This window comes from Sitophilus oryzae, unplaced genomic scaffold, assembly GCF_002938485.1.
Source record: "Sitophilus oryzae breed Bouriz unplaced genomic scaffold, Soryzae_2.0 scaffold_1229_pilon_pilon, whole genome shotgun sequence".
Taxonomy (NCBI): domain Eukaryota; kingdom Metazoa; phylum Arthropoda; class Insecta; order Coleoptera; family Curculionidae; genus Sitophilus; species Sitophilus oryzae.
The window spans coordinates 60,526-85,111 of NW_022145870.1; the positions used below are offsets into that span (position 1 = coordinate 60,526).

General features: G+C 33.1%; 2 protein-coding genes across 2 annotated transcripts; both read right to left on the minus strand.

Moving 5' to 3' along the window:
- Positions 1-11,444: 11,444 nt before the first annotated feature.
- Positions 11,445-11,822, minus strand: LOC115874127. The gene has a single exon (XM_030889222.1). The coding sequence runs from the start codon at positions 11,820-11,822 to the stop codon at positions 11,445-11,447; it is 378 nt and encodes a 125-aa protein (XP_030745082.1).
- Positions 11,823-19,585: 7,763 nt separating this feature from the next.
- On the minus strand, positions 19,586-21,079 carry LOC115874128. The gene has a single exon (XM_030889223.1). The coding sequence runs from the start codon at positions 21,077-21,079 to the stop codon at positions 19,586-19,588; it is 1,494 nt and encodes a 497-aa protein (XP_030745083.1).
- Between the last annotated feature and the right edge of the window lie 3,507 nt (positions 21,080-24,586).

The following is a 24,586-nucleotide window of genomic DNA, read 5'->3' on the forward strand; positions in this document are numbered from 1 at the left end:
TATTTTTATTTAATTTATCTACAATAAGGTTAATAAGTAAGTAATTATTATTTTATCAAGAAAAATGAAGCAGTATCTGCCGAAGGAATGGATATGTTACTAGCGGTTTTATTTTGTGAGAACAATTGCTTGGGAGGGGGGGGGGTGGTTAGCCTGAAGATTTTATGCTCAAAGATATCCAAATATGAATTTTCTTGACAAGCGTTCCTTTGAAAAACAACTTTTCCTATTTCGCAGTGTAATAAAGTCCGTATATTTTTCTTATTTAACCTGTTAAATGCTAGGCGTGAACATAAATCTAACACGGCACGATAGCTCGGCGTGAAAGTACTTCGCTGGTACACCAAAGAGCCCGGGTTCGATCCTGCCTTGGGACCTGACTTTTTTATTTTTTTTATCGTTAATATTCTCATGGTAAATTTTTAAATATTTGTTTTTTTTTGATCACCAGGACGGATAGCATTTGTCGATTTATGAACCATACTGTATATAAGTAGAATTTGATATGTTCATTTGTTTTGAAGGATTATGGTAACAAATAATTCTAAGACAAGCTTAGTATGGTTTATTTTTATTTTTAGAACTGTTATGATAGTCTAAAACTGAAAAATATTTTTAATACTAAAAATTATTTGCTGATAAAATTGTGTTAAATATTTCGTCGATTTGCATGGAGACGTTGAAGTTTTTTTTTTTTGGTACAAACAGCAAATGGTTTTTTGTAGGATCGACGGGTAAAAACCGTTTTTTTTTACTATAAGGAATCTTGATGGGAGGTAGGACGATGGTAACAGAACGTGGTTCGTGGTTCCCGACGGGAAAAATTATTTAAGGGACGGGAGGGCGAAAACGGGGGCCTTCCTGTTGAGACTAAGTACCGCTGATCTTTTCTAAGTAAACCTCGTGAGTTTAAGTCAATTCTGATCAGTTTTTTATCAGCGCTGCTGTAAAGAACCGAATTCTTGAGTTTTAAAGTAAAAGTACCGTATCTCCGTTCTTGATTTTAAATAAATATAAATCGTGGTCTCAGAGATTTGATTTAAAAATAAGTGTAAACCGTATTTCTGATTTATGAGTATAGATAGTTAAAATCCGAGCATTTAAGTTTTTTTTATACCTGACCGTGAATAGCCAACCAGACCGTTTCGTTTTGATCCGACGGCGATTTTCTTAAGTTTTCTTTATACCTGACCGTGAATAATTAGTGTGACCGGGTTCCGGGCTTTTGTAACCGCCAGATACCCCATCAGAGTTCTAGTAATCACAAATTTTAGTTTCAGCACAGTAGGGTTTTTATTTTATTTTTATGGTATAAAATTCCTTTACGGAGGAGTTAATTAAGGTTCCTCTTTTGTTTTACCATAATAATATTTCTTTACAGGTTTGAATTTAAATCCTATGAACTTAATTATTTGCTATTGTAATTAACTGATTTAATTTCTCTGTGTTAAAATTTGGGATATTTCCTGTTTTAGTATTTTCTTCATATTTTGTTTATTTGAAGATATTGAGTTTAAATAATATGAACTAAATTATTTGCTATTGTAATTAATTGATTTAATTTCTCTGTGTTAGATTTTGCGATATTTCATATTTTAATATTTTCTACATATTAGATTTATTTGAAGATATTGGATTCATATTTGATTTATTTAAAGATGCATGTGAATATGTATTGCTAGTATTTTCTATTATAATATTTCTTTACAGGTTTGAATTTAAATCATATGAACTTAATTATTTGCTATTGTAATTAACTGATTTAATTTCTCTGAGTTAGATTTTGCGATATTGCATGTTTTAGTATTTTCTTCATATTTTATTTATTTGAAGACATTGTATTCATAATTAATTTATTTAAATAAACCTCGTTATGGAATATATTCGACTTTAACTGGCTTTTACCCCATTTCCCTGGATTCTCCACTGTAGAAAAGCTACCCGTATGGTGGTCTCTCAAACACTTTAAACTTTGGGAGTGGCGCCCGGGAACAAAAAGACCGACTGTTAGGCGTTAGTAATAGCTCTATAGAAAAAAAGGCTGTTACAAAATTGGCACCCGAAAGCAGGGATTTGATTGATTTAAAGCCGAAGCCGTTTAAAAGGAGGAGAAACCGGGTATAGCTAGTTAAGCCTGAAAAGCTCTAAAACAAGGTAGTATAGACAACACAAATAAGAAATTAAGTGAAAACGAATCAAACTATAATAATTTTGCAAAGAAAATTAAGTTTTTTGATGAAAAAATTACAAAACATGAAGATAAAATTGTACAATTTAATGATAATATAAAAACAATTAATAATTTAAAAACAGAAATAGAACAAATTAAAGATTCCATTAACGATACATCACAAATTGAATCAATCAAAAGAAATCTCAAAAATGATATTAAAACAAAATTTGAAGATTTCGCAAACAACGTTTACGAAAGAGTTAATCAAGAAGTAGCTTATTTTAAGAATGTTCATGATAAAATTGACAGAAATGAGAAAATTACAGCGACAGCATTAAATATGCACATAGTTAACCATAAAAAAGACATAGAAGAACTACAAGATCTAAGACAGCAATTTAATAATACACTAGCTCAAATTACAAAATTAAAATCAAAAAAATTTTGGAAAGTGAAGATAGAAATAAAAGTAAAAGTGAAATTTCTGCAATAAAATCCAGTTTAGAGAAGTCAAATTTAAAATTGGATGAACTTTATGCAAGTCTAGAATCGTTGAAAGAGTATGTAAAAGAAGAAAATAAAAAAATTAATGCTGATATTGATGAAATTGATAAAACCATGAACACTCAAATTAGAGAAGTGATAATTAAAAATCAAAAAGACAAAATTAAACATCTAAGAAATGATATTGATAATATTGATCAAACTAAACGTAAACTTATAAATGATACTCTTAATGGTAAAAAATTAGTTGATGTACGTTTAGACAGTAGACGATATATACAAAATATTTCACAAATTATATATAATATCTCTAAAATATTGGATGAAGAACTAACAAAAATAGAAACGCAAATAGAAAATTCTGCAAATAAAAGAAAAGATTTTCTGTTAACAACAGTTAAAGAATATCTAGATAACCTAGTCAAAGAAATAATTAAAATTAATGAAATTTTGATTGAAACTAATAAGGATGAACAAACACAAAAATTAAAAGAATGGAGATAGACGTATAAAATCTTTGTGGACAACTACGTTCAAAAACAAAATACCTTTTGGTAAAATTTCAAAAGTATGACAACAATTAAGGAACAAGTAGTTAATGAGTTACATAAACCTGCTAGAATAAAATTTATGCGAAGAAGGGTAATTGTTAAAGGACTAAATGATCTTTTACAGGCAGATCTAGTAGAAATGCAACCATATTCCAAATTTAATAGGGGTTATAGATATATTTTAGTTGTTATAAATGTGTTTTCAAAATATGTTTGGGCAGAACCTGTAAAAACAAAATCTGGTAAGGATGTTGCCACAGCAATAGAAACTATATTACTTACTTTAAAAACCTACCCACAAAATTTGCAAACGGATAGGGGTACAGAATTTTTCAACCAACATTTCCAAAAACTGATGGAACGATTTAAAATTAGTCATTATAGTACTTTTTCCAATTTAAAAGCAAGTGTAGTAGAAAGAGTAAACCGAACATTAAAAACCAGAATGTCGAAAATGTTTAGTTTGCAAGGAAATTATAGATGGCTTAATATTTTACAAGATACCGTTAAGGATTACAACAACACCCAACATTCAACAATTGGAATGAAACCAAACCAAGTAAATAAACAAAATGAAAAGAAGATTTTAAGATCAGTCTTTACTCATGCTAAAACAGTAGATTCAAAACTTGCTAAATTTAAAGTTGGAGATCATGTGCGTATAAGCAAGTATCGCGAGGCGTTTTCCAAAGGTTACACTCCAAGTTGGTCAAATGAAATATTTAGAATTAAAAAAGTTAAGATGACAAATCCCAGAACATATATAATTGAAGATGAAAGAAATGATGAAATTCAGGGTGGATTTTATGAACAGGAGTTACAGAAAGCAAAACACTCTGATGTATACCTCGTTGAAAAAATTATAAGAAGAAAAGGAAACAAAGTTTATGTAAAATGGTTAGGATTAGATAAAAAGTTTAATATATGGATTAATAAAAATGATGTTGTATAGTTGTTTTATGTAACTTAAAATAAAATAAAAGCACTAATCAGTATAATATAGTTTTATTTAATATTTGGTTAAATACAAGTATTAGTAAATCGTGTTAAATACATTTTAGTTCTGTGTTCTTTGCTTAGTATTGGATCAAGAATAAGCTTACAATTATTAATTCGTTTTTCAAAATGAAGTCTATCTAAATAATAAGTTCTAAATTCACTTTTTCGTGCTTGTTTATAAGCAAAATTCCACTGCACTAACACAAAAAGTTTATTTTTCTCTTCCTGAAAAGTCACCGATTTCTTCATAATCTTTTCTTTTAAGTCCATTTCTCTTTGACCTGGTTTCCAGTTCTTCAGGATAGAGTGTTAGAAACTCCAACATTGTTGAAACATTTTCACTGTTTGGATTTTGATTTGGTTGTAAAATACGATAAATATTATCAATATGATCATCTTCCTGACTTGAAATGCTGGTTTGGAACATTTTAAAGTAAAGTGAAAATTCTTGTTTCTTAATAATAGAAATCCTATAATCCACAACTTCCTTCAAATGCCATAAGGTTTCTATAGGCTCATATCCTAAATATACATATATCTCGAATATTTATCTTTAATTTTTACAACAGGAAGACTGTTGACTTTCTCAAAATATAATTTAAAGTTGTCTATATTCAACATGGGTTCGTTAATTTGCTGGGGAAAGCAGAAGTAATTTTCAATAGCACCCCGATTACTGCAAAAACTGTTCCAATTTTCTTCACTTAAAGTTATAGAGAAACCATTTTTTCCACCAATTATAATTTTCGGTGATAAATCTTGATTACTTATACCAACAATAACAAACTTTGACGAAGATTTATTCAAAAAGAAAATTTTTGAATTTAAAAGATTTTCAAAAACTTTAGAAGACATGGTGAATGAACTAAATAAAATTAAGTTCTTCTCTTACTTTAATATTCGAACCCCTACCAATTCGTATCCCCACCTAATCATATCGTCAACTCATGCGCATTGCTTATTGTCTATTCGAAACAATATTTTAAATGAAATTGATTAATGAAAGTGTAAATTTCCTGTTTGAAATTTATAATAAAAAAAGATAATTAAAATTGTAATATACAAAAATATTGTAAAAGTTAAAAAGAGATTAACGATATTAAAAATGTTATATCCATAATTTTTTTCATTAATAAATTTAGTATAGTTGAATGATTCATTTTGAAAATGTGAATATTTTAATTCGGATCTTTTAATCCAATTAGTATCAAAAATGGTTTGATTGGAATAATGATATGAAATTTTAAAAAACCTACTAACATTTTCTCCTTTGTTTATGGGATATATAAAATTATATGTATTATTATTGATTAAACCAACTTTCATAAATTGACAATTTTTATCAAGGGTTATATTTTTGTCTTATTAGAGAAACATATTTCACATCGTGTTACATTAGGAGGGTAATGAACATAAATAATATTTTGAGATATGAAATAAAGGAGGATAAAACGGTATAGAGAAGCCATTAAAATAAAGTAAACACTGTATAAATTTATTTAATATATAAAATTTACATCCGTTCGAGAGGATAGCACTTTAACATTTGATTATATTTCCTATCATAAACTAATATGATACATTTTGCTATCACAAATATATATTGATAACAGAAATAAATTATTACTAAAATCGCTAGATTTTTATATTTCCAATTTTTGTTATTTCTAAACGTTGTAAAAAGTACAGGCGTGAAGATAGCTACGATTTTTCATCCACGGTTTCGGATAAATCCCAACCATAGTAAACATATGGTAACAACGCTTTTTAGTCAGATTTCAGCCACATCCACGGTTCTCTGTACCGAAACGCCTCAGTTAAAATATATCTACAGCCACACTTTTCTGTTGTTACAAATATTATTAAATATTTACAATATGTCGAGTTTATATTTATATGCTCGTATAATGAACAATTATTTATGAATGATATTAATTTAACTTTAAAAATCCTCTTAAGAAATTGAGTTCTATCTAGTTCTTCGCAAAAATCGCCGGTAATTTATTAAAGGTTGTGACACGACGAAACCTTTTGGCAAAGATGTATAAACGACTAGGGTACATTACCCCATATCCAAAACCTTGGCCGGACCGTGGGAAAAGGGCCAGAGTCAAAACACCGCTGTTTCTCTTGAAAATTAACAGAAAAAAAAATTGTAGCTCATTTATTAAGAGTTGTGCCGCAACGAGACCACCTGGAAACGATGTACAGATGACAAGGGTACACCACCCCGTATTCAAAATCATTTGCCGGTCCGTAGGGAAAGGGCCAAGTTCAAAAAACCGCTGTTTCTCTTGAAAATTAACAGAAAGAAATGTGTAGCTCATTTATTAAGGGTTGTGCCGCAACGAGACCACCTGAAAACGGTGTACAGATGAGAAGGGTACACCACCCCGTATTCAAAATCATTTGCCGGTCCGGAGGGAAACGGCCAGAATCAAAGAACTGTCTTTTTACCTAAAATTAGACAGAAAAAAAATCCCCCTCAATTTGTTAAGGGTTGTGCCGCAACGAGACCATCTGGAAACGATGTACAGATGACAAGGGTACACCATCCCGTATTCAAAATCATTTGCCGGTCCGTAGGGAAAGGGCCAGATTCAAAAAACCGCAATTTTACCTAAAATTAGACTGAAAACCGAAAAACAACTGCATATTGGTTTATTTTTTTCAGGCAAATATTTAGTGAAAAAACGATTTTTGTACTTGGTCTTTTTTCTCCGGACCGGCAAATGATTCTGAATACGGGGTGGTGTACCCTCGTCATCTGTACATCGTTTATCGCTGGTCTCGTTGCGGCACAACCCTAAACAAATTGGAGGCAATTTTTTTTCAGTCTAATTTTAGGTAAAATGACAGTTTTTTGATTCTGGCCCTTTCCCTACGGACCTGCAAATGGTTTTGAATACAGGGTGGTGTACCCTTTTCATCTGTACATCGTTTCCAGATGGTTTTGTTGCGGCACAACCCTTAACAAATTGGTGGCGATTTTTTTCTGTCTAATTTTAAGGTAAAATGACAGTTTTTTTTATTCTGGCCCTTTTCCTACGGACCGGCAAATGGTTTTGAGTATGAGATAGTATACTCTAGTTGCCTATATGTCATTTCCACTTGGTGTGGTGGCGGTACAACCCTTAATAAATGAGCTACAGTTTTGTTTCTGTTAATTTTTACGAGAAACAGCGGTTTTTTGTTCTTGGCCCTTTTTCTACGGACCGGCAAATGATTCTGAATACGGGGTGGTGTACCCTTCTCATCTGTACACCGTTTCCAGATGGTCTCGTTGCGGCACAACCCTTAACAAATTGGTGGCGGTTTTTTTTCAGTCTAATTTTAGGTAAAATAGCGGTTTTTTGATTCTGCCCATTTCCCTACGGACCGGCAAATGATTTTGAATACGGGTTGGTTTACCCTTGTCATCTGTACATCGTTTCCAGATGGTTTCGTTGTGGCACAACCCTTAACAAATTGGTGGCGGTTTTTTTTCAGTCTAATTTTAGGTAAAATGGCGGTTTTTTGAATCTGGCCCTTTCCCTACGGACCGGCAAATGATTTTGAATACGGGTTGGTTTACCCTTGTCAGTAGAGGTAGAAGGGGGTTTCACCATCAGTGGAGCAGTGGAGCAGAGCGCACGGCGCATGCGCGAGGAGTGGGGGTACAGCGCATGCGCGAGGAGTGGGGGTACAGCGCAGGCGCGAGGAGGAGGGGAGCTGTCAAACCTCAAACGTCATATGTCAAACGTCAAACGTCAAACTTGTCATCTGTCAAACGTCAAACGTCATATGTCAAACGTCAAACTTGTCTTACGTCATCTGTCAAACGTCAAACGTCATATGTCAAACGTCAAACCTGTCTTACGTCATCTGTCAAACGTCAAACGTCAAACGTCAAATCGCGAGGAGGAGGGGGTACAGCGCAGGCGCGGCGAGGAGGAGAATACAGCGCAAGCGCGAGGAGGAGGGGCACCTGTCAAACGTCATCTGTCAAACGTCAAACGTCAAATGTCAAACGTCAAATGTCAAGCCTGTCTTACGTCATCTGTCAAATGTCAAACGTCAAACCTGTCTTACGTCAAATGTCAAACGTCAAACGTCAAACCTGTCTTACGTCATCTATCAAACGTCAAACGTCAAACCTGTCTTACGTCATACCTATTATATACAGGGTGTTAATGAAAAACAAACGCAAATTTTTATTATTTATTTTAAAGTATGCAATACATTTTACTTTTTGATATTTTGGCGCAGGTACTAAATACTATTATAGCAGATGATATAAACGTCATAATTATATACAAAATAGAACTATATATGAAATCACTGTAGGTTCTTCCTTATCCTTTTTACACGTCTGATTTTTCATGGTTGAACTATCGTTAAAATTGATGGCTAGCATCTGCCAATCAGATTGATCTCCAACACTTCTATTTGAAAAAGATTACCTTATTTTATATTTTATGTTCGTCTTATTCCTAGTCTCTTCTTCCGATAATGGACGTTTGAAAACTTCCACCGATCCGTTATTGCTATATTTCAATCTCTGCCAAGCTTCTGGCCATTTACACTTCGTTGTAGAATCATTGTTTTTAAACATACGAAAGCTTCAATAACATCTTTTCGGTTTTATTTATATAGAATGTATTTTGCACTATAACGGCTTAAATATAATAAAAGCTGAACTTAACGCCGCCATGTCCTGGATACTGAATGACTGTTAAGCTATGTTGGAGAGAATATAAACAATCTCGGCATCTTGCTTGAGAAGGGGGGAGGACCGTCAATATGAGTCCTTGATCAGGTCTGTTGTGTGAATAAAACATGGCAATTGCGTTTGCAAATAGAAATTATTTTTGTATTCGATAGGAAGTCGAGACCATATATTTAAAAGCGTATAGGGGCTAATATGCTCTGCTAGAAATTCTACAGACAGTGCTTTTAACTCCTCTGTAGTATATTTTGCCAAATCCAAATACATGTTTACTTTTCAAGTGGTTAAATAATACTAAAGAATAAAACGTTAAATTATTATTTTTATACATTTATTCACAACAGTTACAAGGTGTTATTTTTACAAGTAACTCTAACCTATAATTAGCAATAAACTTTTGATTTAAAAAATTATGCGTATATCGTAGGGCGAGTCATCCAAACAAATCATTTAGTATGTTTATGGGAGATCTTCAATTCTAGAAGTTTCGAAAACATATACTGTTTCTCTTCGTAAAATTTTATAAGTTCTTTTAATTGTTGTAAATTAGCCAAATGTTTCTCTAGTAAAAAATTTATATCTTCGGTAGACATCTTTCTCCTTTTACACATATTTACTCTTCAAGTGTTTAAATAATACTAAAGAATAAAGCGTTAAATTATTATTTCTATACATTTATTCACAAGCGGTAAATACACATATGAGTTGAAAATCATTTTTGAGTTTATTTGGATTAATTTCTAGAAATTCCAACATATAATATGATAATTCACAAACATTTAAATAACAATATTTTTTAATTTCTTCCAAACAATTTTCTTCAGAGACATTACAAGCTCTAATATAATGTAAAAGATTATCGTAAAAAGGTCTTAAGTCTAATTTTACAAGTAACTCTAACCTATAATTAACAATAAACTTTTGATTTAAAATTAATCGAATGTCTTCCATAGTGAAACAAAACGGTACATCAAACACATCACTGTAATTATCCACTCTTCCAGGAATTTGCTTGCTTTAACGGTGAAATTTTCAGATAGGGGCTTGAACAGTTTTCTCCATTTCTCATTGTCAGGTACCAAAATAAATGATGAAGTAATGTTCAAAAACTCAGACAATCCGAGTATCGTCAAAGAGTTATCAATGGATTCATTGGGTAGGTTGAATAATTTGTTCACAATTTTAACTGTAGGTATCAAACCTCTCGCGATACTTATTCCAGCAACAATATCAAAGTTCTTCGTGGGATAACACGTTTCAGCCAACAATCTGCGTTCTTTCTTGATTTCCATATTACTTCGTAAAACCATACTGTTTAGATACTCGAAATAATCTGGTGAGGAACATGATGATGAATTTGAGGTTATGTCTAGCGCTTCCATCTCGACATACGCACAAACCGGTGTCTTGACGATTACTAATCGATCGTATACGTTTTATTTCCTTCCCCTACCACCACCATCAAACTAATTTATTTGTTTAAACTTGTTTATATTCAATTCTAAAAATAGAATCTTACGTAACGACCAGCCGCTATCTCTTTCCTGGAAAGCACCAGATTTCGTCACTAAGACTTGTTTAAACTCGTTGAATACTTCCTCCAGATTTGTATTTTCGTAAACAACATCATATCGGGAATTAAACGATTTAATATCTTCTTTCGTTTCAGATCCTAATATGTATGAACAAAATAATTCCATATTGAATTTGATGGAGGTATGAATCGATATATGTTCCTGAAGTAAACGTACAATAGTATCTTTAAGAGCATCTAAATATAGGATAATATTATTCGGATGTGATTCAGAGGTTATCCTATAAGATTTAATTCGATTTTTAAAAGCACACCTAACAAGCTGAATTCCAGGTTCTAATTCTACACAACACTGATTTTTATGTTGATGACTTAAACAGTGGAAATTACACTCCTTACACAATGAATGCATTTTGAATACTGAAGAGGTTTAGACAATGTCTTTACTTTTATCAATCCAACTATTATGTGATTTGTCGAATCCTAACCACTTGACTAGAATTTTATTTCCTTTCTTTTTCAACACTTGCTCTACAAGATAGATTTCAGGTTGTTTAGTTTTCTGTAATTCTTCTTCGTAAAATCCACCGCTGATGGGATTACCTTGATAATCTTCTAAAAGGTACGTTACAGGGTTTGTAATTTTTACTTTAGATGCTGAAAAGCTCAGTGGTCCAATTTGGCGTATATCCTTTTCAAAGATGTTTCTGTTTGAGATTCTAACGGTATCGCCAACTTTAAATTCTGATTTTCCCGCTACCTTAATATGACTATAAACGCCATCTAGTATTAGTTTCTTCTCACTATTACTATCCACATTCTTCGGTTTCATTCCAATGGTTCTGTGTTTCGTATCGTTGTAGTCTTCTGTAACTTTATTTTAGTAATTCCAGCCATTTATGGTTCCCATTCAACGTAAACGATCACAAACAATTTTTTCCTTAATAGTGCAATTACGTTCAGCTATAGAGGCTTTCAAAGGCTAAAAGTACTGTAGTGTTGGATCTTGTATTTTTTCATCAAATTTTGAAACTGACTGTTGTAATACTCTTTGCCATTATCCGACACCAACTTTTTAGGAATTCTGTTTGAAGATTTCAATATGATTTCCATGGCCTTAGTAATGTCTGGTGCAGATTTTGATTTTACAGGTTTTGTCCATAGATATTTGGAAAAACAATCAATCACAACCAAGATATATTTATAGCCCTTATTCTCTCGAGAATATTGATCTAATTGAGCAAGATCGGTGGCAAAAGTATCGTCTAAACCATACTGAATAAATCTTCGTCTTTTGAATTTAATACGAGCGGGTTTATGAAGTTCCCTAACGACTTGTTCTCTAGAACCCATCGCTTTGTCTAACGAAATAGTGCTGGTATATGTGTATTTATATTTTATTTTGGGTTAGAATTTTTTTTACTTAATAATAAATCTTCAAGGACACCTTTTACATCACCCAAATCGTTTGATAAATCGTCTATTTTCTGGTTTGTTATTGTCTTAAACGAATCAAGCACTCTCTGATATTGTGCTGCTATATCCGTATCAATGTTCTGTATATCATGCTCAATGTTTGATAGTTTAGAATTGATACTATCCAGTTCTAGACGTTTAGCCTTATTAGTTTTTCAATCACCGTATCTGTATAATTCTTTTATTGCACTTTCCAGATATCAAGATCTATATGCAGTTTCTTGACTATCTCATCCTCTAAAGTTCCAAATTTCTTATCCATATCCGTTAGACGTGTTGAAATTTTTGAAAACGTCTCCTGTAAGTCTATCTCTAACGCTTCTAATCTTTCGGCAAGAACACTGTTAAATGCGTTTATTGTTTCCATAGAACGAGCTTGAAATTTTATCTCTTCGCGGACTTTCCCTGCTAGCTCATCAGTATATCGTTTAGTCGATACATCGCTCTCTTCTGTAGGGTCTTCAACATTAGTTATTTTTCGATTTTCAAAATCATAATCTCCTTCAGGTGTGTGGGAAAATTCAGGTTGAGGGTGTACTAACCTTCGCTTGGAAGATAAAGACCATCCGAACTTGTTCATGGTTGAAATAATAATGCTCAAATATCTAGTATAACACTTTATTTATAGGTTCAACTACACCTAGTTCTAACAATTCTTCAAGAATACTCATTATTTCATTCGTATGGTTTCCGTTTCCTGCTGTTTGAGAGGCATCCAGTTTACTTAATCTATCCACCAACTCGTTGACGTCATCATAATAAATATATTCTTTAGGTTTTTCATTATACTCAAGTAGTGCGGATCCAGATTTAGTTTGCGATCTGGTTTTAGGGATTTTCTGTGCTATATTGCTGGCTGATGAATGCCTAAGTCTTGAACCTTCAAGCGAAGCCGAAGATGCAGCTGTAATCAATGGTTTAACGAAATCCCTATATTTCACAGATTTACTACCTCTCAATTGTCCCAATGGACTAAAATCTCTTTTGTGAACGTTGGTTTGCTTCAATATTTTCTGAAATTGAACTCTATCGTTTTCAGTAAAGTGCATAGGTTTCTTTAGAAATAACAATTCATATAAACCACGATTTCCTTTGTAAATAGAATCGCCTACTCGTATATCACCATTTTGAAGAAAATCCACTTTTTCCGTCCCCATTTTCCAAGTTTCAGTTGGTGCATTATGTTGTAAACCATACGTATGATCTATTTCATCGGAATCTATAAAGTACTTATCGATAAATTCATGTGCTATTTTTGGATACTGATCCAAGTAGCTCTTGTACACTTCAGTTTGTTCTAGAATTGATTTTTGAAGATCTTCGTTAGCATCTTTAAATGCTTGTAGTGATTGTACTTCCATAAAAACATTATCATCATCATCATTATCACTGTTTCCAGACTTCTCCGCAATCATTTCAGTCGGCTGGAATTCAACATACTTTTGAGAACTGCGTTCAGGTTTCGGCTGTTTCTTTATCGATGATGGTGGTGTTATCTTTTCCATCTTTACAATTTCCTCTTCCTTGTTCTTTATTGTTCTGTCTGCGAGTTTATTTAAGGGTATAGTTATAGGTCCCAATATTCTATTTAGAGTTTCATCTCCCTCATCACGTTCTAATTTCAAGGCTAGATGTTTTTTTCGTATATGTCTAGCAGCATTTATAATCTTTCTCTGAACTTCTCGCTCATCTTTTGTTAATATTTTAGGCATTTCGAACTCGATCTTCTGTTTCAATCAGGGCCGTTCAATCAGGTCCGTTCAATCAGATCCGTTCAATCAGGTCTGTTCCACAATCAAGGCCTGTTTCAATCAGAATCTGTTTCAATCAGGTCTGTTTCCAATCGGGTCTGTTTCAATCAGGTCTGTTTCAATCAGGTCTGTTGCAATCCGGATCGTCTGATACTGAGGTGTATCCTCGATCAAGGACTCTTACATACTAACCATTAAACTATGTTTATGGTATTATATAGGTATTAAATCTGCTTCGGTAACGGCCTTTGTGAATATCACAGTCTTTAACAATAACAAGAAATCCATATTTGTCTTTCCAACATTCCAGCAGAACATATATCCTTAAACATGTTTATCGACGTATCACTGTATTTACGTGATCATCATACGTACTTGCCTAAAGATTAGTATCATCTTAGCTTGAAAAGAGTATTATATTAGCATTATCTCGAACCAATTGTTTAGGGATCTTTGAATAGGTCTGACAGAGGTAAAACGAGTCGAAGTTGCATTGTGACGACCACATGCAAAAATAATTTCTAATTTTATCTTGTTTCTCTAAGCTACATCATCGAATATGAAGACAGAGTCAGGTTTGGCGTTTTACGGGATCAATACACTATCGTTATCGCGCTGTATCCGTAATGTAATTAACACCTTTAATACGATCAAAACCTGTTGCAAAAATGTGTATTTGTCTTGAAAGACTTTGAGTAAACATACGTTCTCAAACCGAGAGATCCGTTTGGATCTGTTAAAAGACTTAACATCACATTCGTTTTCCTGAATTACTGGGGCCACAGATTATAAGCCCTTATAGTAGTATTTGGTAATAGATCGCTATGTCGATTTCTAGCATCACCCTATGCGATATCGAAATTACAAACATTAATATCGATTTTCTGTTTAACTTTTCTCATTTTTTTCACATATATACGATGTTTATTCGATCACGTCTTCAGTTGTAATGAGAACGTCAAAGGGTAAAAGGTCTCTTAAATAGGGCTATCAATAAATTACCATTTGAACTTCATTTACCTGGTTACCAGTATTGTGGTCAGGAACAAAGCTTGCTAAACGATTAGCTAGAGGAGATCCATAAACAAATTAGATCGAGAGGCGTGTAAGGGCACGATATCGCATACTCGAAAGAAAGGATTTGAATCGACGACATCAAGCCGATATAAAGTGTTGGAGGAAAAAGCGTGGGAAAGAGTTAAAGCTTTGGATTCTAATATCGGAGAAAAAGTGCTGCGTGGCTTGTTACAAACGCAATGAAAACAAAACGAAGCTTGGTATGGGTGTTAAGCGAAAACCCTTCAAATCTTTATTGTTAATAAAGTGAAGAGACATATTAAACATTATGGTAATGGCACCCTCAAGGATAATATTAAGAGCTAGCACTGAGGAGCTGCTCATGAGTGTTAAACAAGCTGGTGGAAGAAGAAAGAGTTAAAGCTACCTAGAGTTATACCAGTACCTAAGTCGGAGGCATTTTACCTCTTATTCCACTCTTCGCGGGTCTAAGTGCTTTGGGAGGCTCTTACCGGGCGCTGCCTCTGTCGCTAAAGCTGTTCAAGATAGCCGAGCGGCAAGAGATAAATTAAAGGAATCTCAACGACATAACGAAACCATGGAAGCCATTGCGTTGGGTAAAAGAGGAAGCGGATTATACCTTGCCAAACACAAGACGGGATATGGATTATTTCTTCCAGAAGCAATCACCAAAAACTTCCAATAAAATACCCAATCGACCTTTGTCTAACCTAGATATACAGAAATATGTAAAAAAGAAATTAAAAATTGTCAACTGGAGGAGTATTTATGCAGGAATGCTCTACCACAAACACCTAGAACGAACGAGTGCGGTGTTGTAAATTTGGACGAGATTGAAGGAGATGGAACTCATTGGGTAGCATATAGAAAAACAAGGGATAAAGTTGTGTATTTTGATAGTTTGGAAATTTAAGCCCACCAAAAAGGGGTGTTCGATATTTCAAGAAATGTAAAAATATATTATAATTACGACCGAGTATCAAACATATAATGCCTATGGTGTGGTCATCTTTGCATTTATACTTTCTCTATAATAATAAATAGTTATAAAAGAACATGTGTTTAATTTCACGCTCAGTCATGTCAGACATTCACACTGAAAGGTCGTTCTAGCTGTTTAAGCGTGGATATTAATCCTCTAATAGAACTCGATTCTAGATACAGTTATTCTCTGGCTCACTGATATCTCTCAGTACCGCAGAATTCAATACCGAATATCCAGACAGGGTCGAAATAAGTTTCATTATTCTGTAGACGGTATAAAGCAAATGATTAGAAATTCCAACAGGATCTTACGAGATTACCGACATTTGAAGAGTATTTGCAAAAGAGCTAAGTTTGAAGAAGTAAAACCGTTATAAAGTTACACCCTAATAATAATACACTAAAGTGTGAAATAAAGTGTATCTACGATATAGATTTTCAACCTGAAGATAGTGATGGAAAAACTATTAGGATTTTCACCGCAAGTTTTAGCTGCCAACAAATTGCACAAATCAGATATACCTGTGGAAATTTTTCCTGTGGTAACAATACGTATCGGAGTGCAATATCATATGGATCGTATTACATTAATAATCCATCTCATACACTGTACGAGTTTAGTCCGAGCGTAGATCCTGGCTATAGTATAATTATCGAACCCAGGAATCTAATCTACCTTCAAATAGAAATTTTATTGATAACATTACACTGGATATATTAGATCAGGAATCAAGACCAGTCAACTTTAGAGGTGAAGAATAATATTGTTATACGTTTGGAGCTTAAAAAGAATGGGTTTAACTTTTTAAACCTTACTATTTGAAATACCAGATCACAGAGCAATCAATCAGTTAGTACTTGTACTCCAGAAGCAGACGCTCACGTCTAAAGGTATACTTCAGCTTCACCATATTATCAGTAAATATGGACTCCCGTATCAGAAGAAACTACTAAATATTCCAACCGGTCAACGTAGATGAATCCATTGCTCGAGAAGAATGGCATACGTATCACCCGTTCACCAAATCATTTAAGAACAGCGATGAGATAGAAATTGTTATTAATCAGCAGGATGTGTTTATGGATATTAGCCAAGCCGAATTATACATTGAAGCCAAATTTCTGGAAGAAGTATCGACAGTTGTGAAAACAGGAAAATGTTCCTTGACAAATAACGTTGGAGCATTTCTATTTGAATCGATAACGTATGAATTGAATGGAAAAGTAATCGATAAAGTACGAGATCCAGGGCTTATAAGTACCGTTAAAGTCTTTTGTTATCCTCAATCAAAATGAAAGTACTGCCCTTGATGTGGCGGGATGGAATTGGCCGAACGGTACTGTGAAATCATATGAACCACAAACGGATAATTTCAGTCTCCTAATACCATTTGAATTTCCCTATTGAACGTCTTCTCCGATTATACTAGCGCTATTACATAGAACCGCAGAAATTAAAGCTTGTACGTGCCAAAAATTGATAATTGTTATGTTAATTCAGAGGGAAACAAGAAGCAGACATCACCATTTTGAATATCGAGTTAAAGAGTAAAACATATCTACCCGAACGATTCTGTGGAAATTAAAATTGTTTGAAGCAATTTCCAAGGACAAACCAGTATTTATTGGATTTAGGGAAATGCAGGAAATTCATGAACTACCTGCTCTGCAAAGCGAGAAAAGATGTATGAACCCAGTGAAGGCAGCATCTGAACAGGCAGAGATATGTTGTTGTATTCTTCCAAAGAAGATCGAAAGATAACTATAAAGCTGATGGCACATATTTCGATAATTTGAAAATTACAGATGTCAAGCTTTATCTAAATTCAAGACTACCCATATGAATCCCTAGATTTAAATTTCAAAACCAAGACAGTTTATAAAGCCTATTCCATGTATGCAGGATTTTCAAAAATCGTATTTGCAGGAAAGATCAATAGCGAACCTTTGCTAGATTTTACCGCTTTTGCCAGTCAGGCCCTATTTGTAATTGATTGTTCAAAACAAAACGAGGAAACTGAAAAAGTAATGATAGATGTAAAGCTAGAATTTGAGAGTTCGGAAAATTTCCCCGAAAACACCCGGCATTTTGTATCATCATATACGATCGAGTCATGGAATGTTTACCTTTATCAGGACATGTTAGAACATTAATTTAATCAGTTGCTGCAAGACATTGATACGATGAAGTTCGTTGTTATAGACGTACAAGTTTCCCATCCCCGAATTTGAGGTTAAAAGATTATCCATATACGATGGAAAAGAAATGAAAACCTATACGTTTAAAGCCGAAGATTTATTACAACCATCTGCCGATACATAAGAAGACGATAAATTATATATTTCACAATGTTCATGGAATCCCTTATAATTCAAAATTATTTACCCTATAAAGCGATGTATAACATATTACGGGAGGGAATTGGAAGGTGTCGATATGGTTTTCGTTAAAGGATCTATTAAAAGGAATTTCTGCTGCGCACATGTACAACAAGAAATGAATCTTGGTCCACCCTGTATAGTGAACTTGGAGATTTACTTCTGGACCATGTTACGAAATTAGAACAATCATACAGTAATAATTGTAATTATCATAGACTAGAAATATGTTCTTGTACTGTAAATAAATGCTCATATATTATATGATTATATTATAAACCTTTTAACTCAATAAATTTAAATCTATTAATATCTAGGATTTTTGCTTATTAGCCTGTACATTATATATATTAAGCTCATTTTACTGTAAACCATTGTCTTGTTCACATCGCTCTCATCAACTATCGTTATGGATGGAAATCAAATTAATGTATTCAGAACCATAATTAATGTAGCATTAAACATTTCCGAGAACCTGGCAGAAAAAGCAAATTATTTTCCAAAGTACAAACAGGAGAAGAAGAAGATTCAAATTGTCATATGAGAGGTTTTTCAACGTTTCTGGACTTTGTTGATGAAACCGTTAATAGTGGTTGGTGTGATAAATCTATAGAAATTGATGGGCATTTAAACATAACTTATGCTCTTGAAAGAAGAAGTGAAAGTGCTGATAATTCAAATAGGAAATGGAAAACTTATATTGATTGGGAGGATGATTGTATATTGTTATTTAAATACTGTTTACCTATTTTTTATAATTTACTAGATGAGAGAAATGTGGAAAATAAATACACAGTGAAATGAAAAAAATTGTTTTATTTAGAATACTCTAAATCATTTTTTTTTTATAAAATCAGTCTTGAACAATATAAAAAAGTTTGAAAAATGTTTTTCAGTATTACTGTTAAATACATGTGTAAAATAAATATATAATAAAAATAATTATTTATGTTAGGAAAAATTACTAAATTTGAATGCAACTATTGAAAAGCTTAAATCAAACAGTAGACATAGTATAAAACGCCTAAATTTGTATACAATATAAACATGTTAAATATAGTAAGATAAAATATATTGGATATAATACTCTAAATAGAATACACTAAAAATACAAAAATAAAATTAACCCATCCTCTTAAACATGAAAGTAACTAAATCTTAATAAATAAATAAATAAAAAAATAAATAAAATATCGAAGGAAATAGAAGTAAAAAATAGCTGCCATTGGTTTCAGCCTATAGATTTTCCGATATTTCATCCCTATATTTTCCTAGATCTTTATGGCCCCATGCGAGCGTGTACTCGGAATTGGGAATAAGAAATCTCTTATCGTCCGCGTAGGATAAGACTATCTTATTTTTTAGCTCTACATACATATTGTGTAAATGTGAACGGAAAGTGTTCATCGAGCGATAGATTTTCGTACCTGCTACATCGACCGTGTTTTTATAATCATCCAAACTAATATCTTGTTTGGTGATTCCCAATCAGGCACATACTTTGGCCTTTTTCGTTAACTTTCTGTCCACATTTACACAATATGCTTTAGCCCCAGTTCCATAAAACTCCCACAAAATTTTTCCTGCATATTCATCCTTCATACGGCCCAACACAGACGAATTTACAGGAATATCGTGTGGATTGTTTTGCGAGTAATTTGACGTATCGAATCTATCCAAATTTTCGCGCATGTCATCATAAAAATTGTCGGTTTGAATTTGTAAAATTAGAGAATCGGTGTCAGTGTAGAGCAGTGAGGCTTTATTACCGTACTTTGGTTTAATATAACTATACAAAAAATCATACATAATAGTTTTGGAAATTTCCAAAATTGAAAAACCTACGTAAATAGGTTTATTATATACGATTTTCTGTTTAGCCATATGTATTGCGACTAAATTCTCGCTAAAAATCGTCAAGTCTTTAAAATGCGGTTTGGAAATGTACGCTTCTGCCCCTAGCTTTCTACCAATATTTTCCCAGTGGGTAACTAACTTAATATTTACCCGTTTCTCCACGTTCTCCATTGTCTTTCCAAATACAGCGTTATTCATAAGTTTGAAAAAATCTTTTTCAAACTTATTTTCAGCGTTATTACGCTTTGCTGTATTTAGATCAATGTAGGTTTTCAACCAGGGAGATTGATTAAATGATAAAATGCGATGAATTTTGGCAAGTTTCAGACCATGGTTCAACGCTTGTTGTAAATTTTGATAATGAATTACATATCTAACTTTAGAATTAAAATTGGGGATTAATTTTGAAACTTTAGATCCCTCTGGTTGAACGGACTCTGGGCAAAAGGGTAATTCGTTGTGTAAATCATGTAAATGCTCCGGATACTCTAAATCGACTTCAAAAACATAACCTATATTAGAATTTTTATCGATATTCATAAAATTTAAGTTTGAAATTTCTTCTTCTGTTAGCCACGTAAAGTTACCTGTTGGTAGATATTGCGACATGGCTGCACCATATAAATTGGTAGCATCCAAGTACATAATGTAGGAAGTAGGTTTGGAAGCGTCGTATATAGACATAAATTTGTTATTCGCGATAGCTTTTCTAACACTACATTGACTGACACCGCCGCGAATCCCGTGTTTAAAGAAATGTATCATGTCTAGATCTGTCAATAATTTCAGCTCGATAGATGTAGTTTTTAAAGCCGCGTCAAAGGACAGAGATGGTGCGGTGAAGTATTGACAAGGATCTAGACCGTATGTTTGTAGACACACCTCTCTAAAATTCTCAAAAACATCAGTTAATAATAGTACGTCGGATTTTAAATATATATCTGAATATTCGCCTAAAGTTTGACATTTAAATAAATTCCATACGTTCAATGCACGCTCGTAATCTCCTTGTTTGATGGCTTCTTTTCTAAGCTCGTTATAGAAACCATCAATGGGTGGAAGCTTGGTATCGTCTAATTTGGAAAAAGAATCTGCACGTACGAATATGGGGAAAACACCCTTCATACGAATAACCTTAAATTAGCTTCTTCGTTGAAAGGAAATACTTTTCTAACCTCGCACGACATACTGCTGTGATGTTAAATTTTGACTTAGTTTATCAGGCTGGAGGCCATAAATCGAAAAACTATCAAAATCTTAATTTTAAAATAACTTTGTTGTCGCTTTTCCTAGTTATTGTCGTCATCCCCACCATAATATATTTTGTAAAAAGAAATATATCTTTCTTTGTTTGGGGAATGACGTCAATCGTTCTTCCTCCACAGCCAATTCTTTTTATAAAAGATGACTGTCAAAATTTGACATGTTGTGGAAGAACACAGGAATGAAATTAGGTACTTTAAAATTTAGATTACAAACAGAGTGAGCCGCACCTCGATAATTCCCTCTCAGATGACAGTGGTCCCTTACTCTGTCATCTTCCACATTAAAGGAGATTCACAAATATGACAGTGTGTGCATCTGATAAAACTCGGCTTCTTGTACACTACTGAGAGGAGACATGGATACAATATTTTTCATAAATCGATTGTAGATTGATTTACAATCAGTCTCTAACCAATCTATGAAAACTTTATGTGTGCATCAAGGTCCTCTAAAAGTCTTGAAAATCGACTGAGAATTATCAAAATCGCATTTATTATAATAGGCAAAGAATAAAGAACTTGATGTTGGTGTGTTTTTCACCGTATAGGAAATTTCAGGATCCAGCTCGTTTTGCTCTGTTTGTATAGGTTCCAAAATAGTTTCAAAATCAGCGTATACAACAAAAGGTACTTTTAATTTTCGTTCGAAATTCGTAAATTTAAGGATATTCTCGGGAATATTTTCACCATATTTATTTTTCTTTAAATTATCCGAAGGAGTTTCAACTACAACATGACCACAATCGTATTTTTGATGATTTTCTAATTTAATATCTGAAGAAAAACCAAGCAACCATCACACGAAGTATTTAGCAACTTTTTTAGCAGAAAGCTGCTGTGAGATTAGGCGAGACATATTTCTTATTAAACAATAATGATTATTGCCAGAATCATCACTGATTAATAACAAATTCATGTCTATCTGCCTTATGAGATCTAGTAAAATACAAAGGACCAACAACTTCAATAATATTCCTATCATGTTTATAACCCTTCTCGAGTCCATAAGCATTAATAGAAATATTATTGAGTTGTTCAATTACAATTTGTTTTAAGGATATCGGAAAATCTATACCTGTCACATCCAATTTCTGCTCAAATGAGTGGTAATTCAGGACTCTGTTAGCGTTCTGAGTCCAATGAACTGGGTGAAAGGCGGCTAAAACCGACCATACAAAACATTTCTGGTCAGTGTTTTTGTATGTTTAACACAACCCTTTTCCTTCTATTTCCTTCGGTAATGGTATATAAAGATGGAGGCTTTTAATTGGATTGATTTTATTTACCCTTATCTGCGTGGAAAGGAGTTGCTGAAGAGTCCAACCTAATGTACACGAAAAAATAAGTGAAGTATGGTGAAATCAGAAAAAATTATACTTACCACTATCTTTTTCATTGAACTCCTGGAATCTCCGCTTGATAGTGGTGAACTGATCAAACAACTCCTCCAAATAGGTGCCTGACTTGCTCCCTGAACCTAGAGCCAAAGGACTTGGTCTCCTCTACCTCCTTTGTCTGCGGGAAACGACCGAAAAGCTCCACATACCGACTTTCCATTGCCAAATCTTTCGATTTGGCTGCCCATACCGCAATACTTTTTTCGCGGAGATTAGCTAAAAAATCATTAACGCTGATGGGATCTTTTTTCGATAAAAGTCGGTATGCCATGAAATTCGGTTTAAGAGAGGTATTAACTAAGTAAACACCTTCCTCCTGCATTGCAAGTGTTCTAAAAAATACATTTTAATTTAAAAGATTGTATAAAAAATAATAATAACTTACCGTTATTGAAACCAAGTCTAGCTCTCTTTGGCACCAGAAGACTCTGGCTCCTACTGATTGACTAAAAAAAAAAAAATATTTAATATAAAATAGATGCTTTCTGTTAAAAGCCAATGAAATATATGTTAACTAGTTAATTAGTTTTTTTAAATAATTGAAAAAAGTTAAAAAATAATAGTTGAATATGTTAAAAATAATTAAATAGTTAGTTAGTTTAAAAATAATGGAAAAAAGTTAAAAATAATAGTTGAATATGTTAAAAAAATAATTAAATAGTTAATTAGTTTAAAATAATGGAAAAAAATATAAATTACTTACTGTTAGTGCAGAACTCATCCTTTTTAGGAGGTCTTCTCTAAATTTTTAGTTCAGGCTGATTGACTAAAATAGAAAAACCATTTAATATAAAAGGCCAAAAATAAAATAAAACTCACCATTAGGAGGCTCCTTTACAAATCTTCATATGCCTGCCCTAAACTATCACTTCTGCTAAAGGATTTCAAACATTTTTGGCACATATCTAAAATAAAAAGCATTTTTTAAAGCCAGAACATAAAATAAAAATATTTACTTACGTTTACTAAGGCTAGCACCCTCGTCCACGCTGGTTTGGGGCGTGGCAGTTTGAGATTTCATTGGCTAAAAATAGAAAAAACATTTAATATTGCACAATATAAAAATAAAATAAAAACTCACCATTACAAGTCTTCGCATGTCTTGTCAAATTCCTTTATAGGAAAACAATTTGCTAAGTGCTGCACAGAAACATTTTTTTTATTTTCACAGTGAAACGACTAATTTCGACGAGAGGCAAATAGAGACTGACGTGAATTGCGGAGTTGTTTGCTGGAATACAATGCTATGAGCCGGGAAACGGAAACGGGAAACCGCAATCTGAAAAACAAACGCGTGATATCATGAGTCTCGTCATGCCGGAAGCTGCAAAGTCCGATTAAAAAATAATACCGACCTGAAACTCCGATAAAGGAATAAATGTTGCACAATGTATTTTTTTTCACCAAGTTTGATTTATTTTATTTTACTTAAAAGTATTCATCACAATGATTCATCTTCTAGAAAAACAAAAGCATGACATCATGAGAGGAAGCCGTAAAGATTGAAGTATTAGATCATTTTACTGTAAACCATTGTCTTGTTCATCGCTCTCATCATATCGTTATGGATAAATCAAGTTTGATTTATTTTTACCACGTTAAATAAATATTATTATTATTTATGAATACCCAAAAGGCATTATTAATTAAAACTCAATCGTCAAACGTTAAAATTATCATCTGTGTTAAAACATGGAAAGATTTTTTTTGGAATATATACCGGGTGTGAAAAAACAATCTATGATGTAAAAAGCGTTTGTTTTTCATTAACACCTTGTATATAATAGGTATGACGTAAGACAGGTTTGACGTTTGACGTTTGATAGATGATGTAAGACAGGTTTGACGTTTGACATTTGACAGATGACGTAAGACAGGCTTGACATTTGACGTTTGACAGATGACGTTTGACAGGTGCCCCTCCTCCTCGCGCTTGCGCTGTACCCCCTCCTCCTCGCGCCTGCGCTGTA

Coding starts and splice junctions, on each gene's coding strand:
- LOC115874128 (XM_030889223.1), bottom strand. CDS start 21,079: ATGAAGGGTGTTTTCCCCATATTCGTACGTGCAGATTCTTTTTCCAAA.
- LOC115874127 (XM_030889222.1), bottom strand. CDS start 11,822: ATGGGTTCTAGAGAACAAGTCGTTAGGGAACTTCATAAACCCGCTCGT.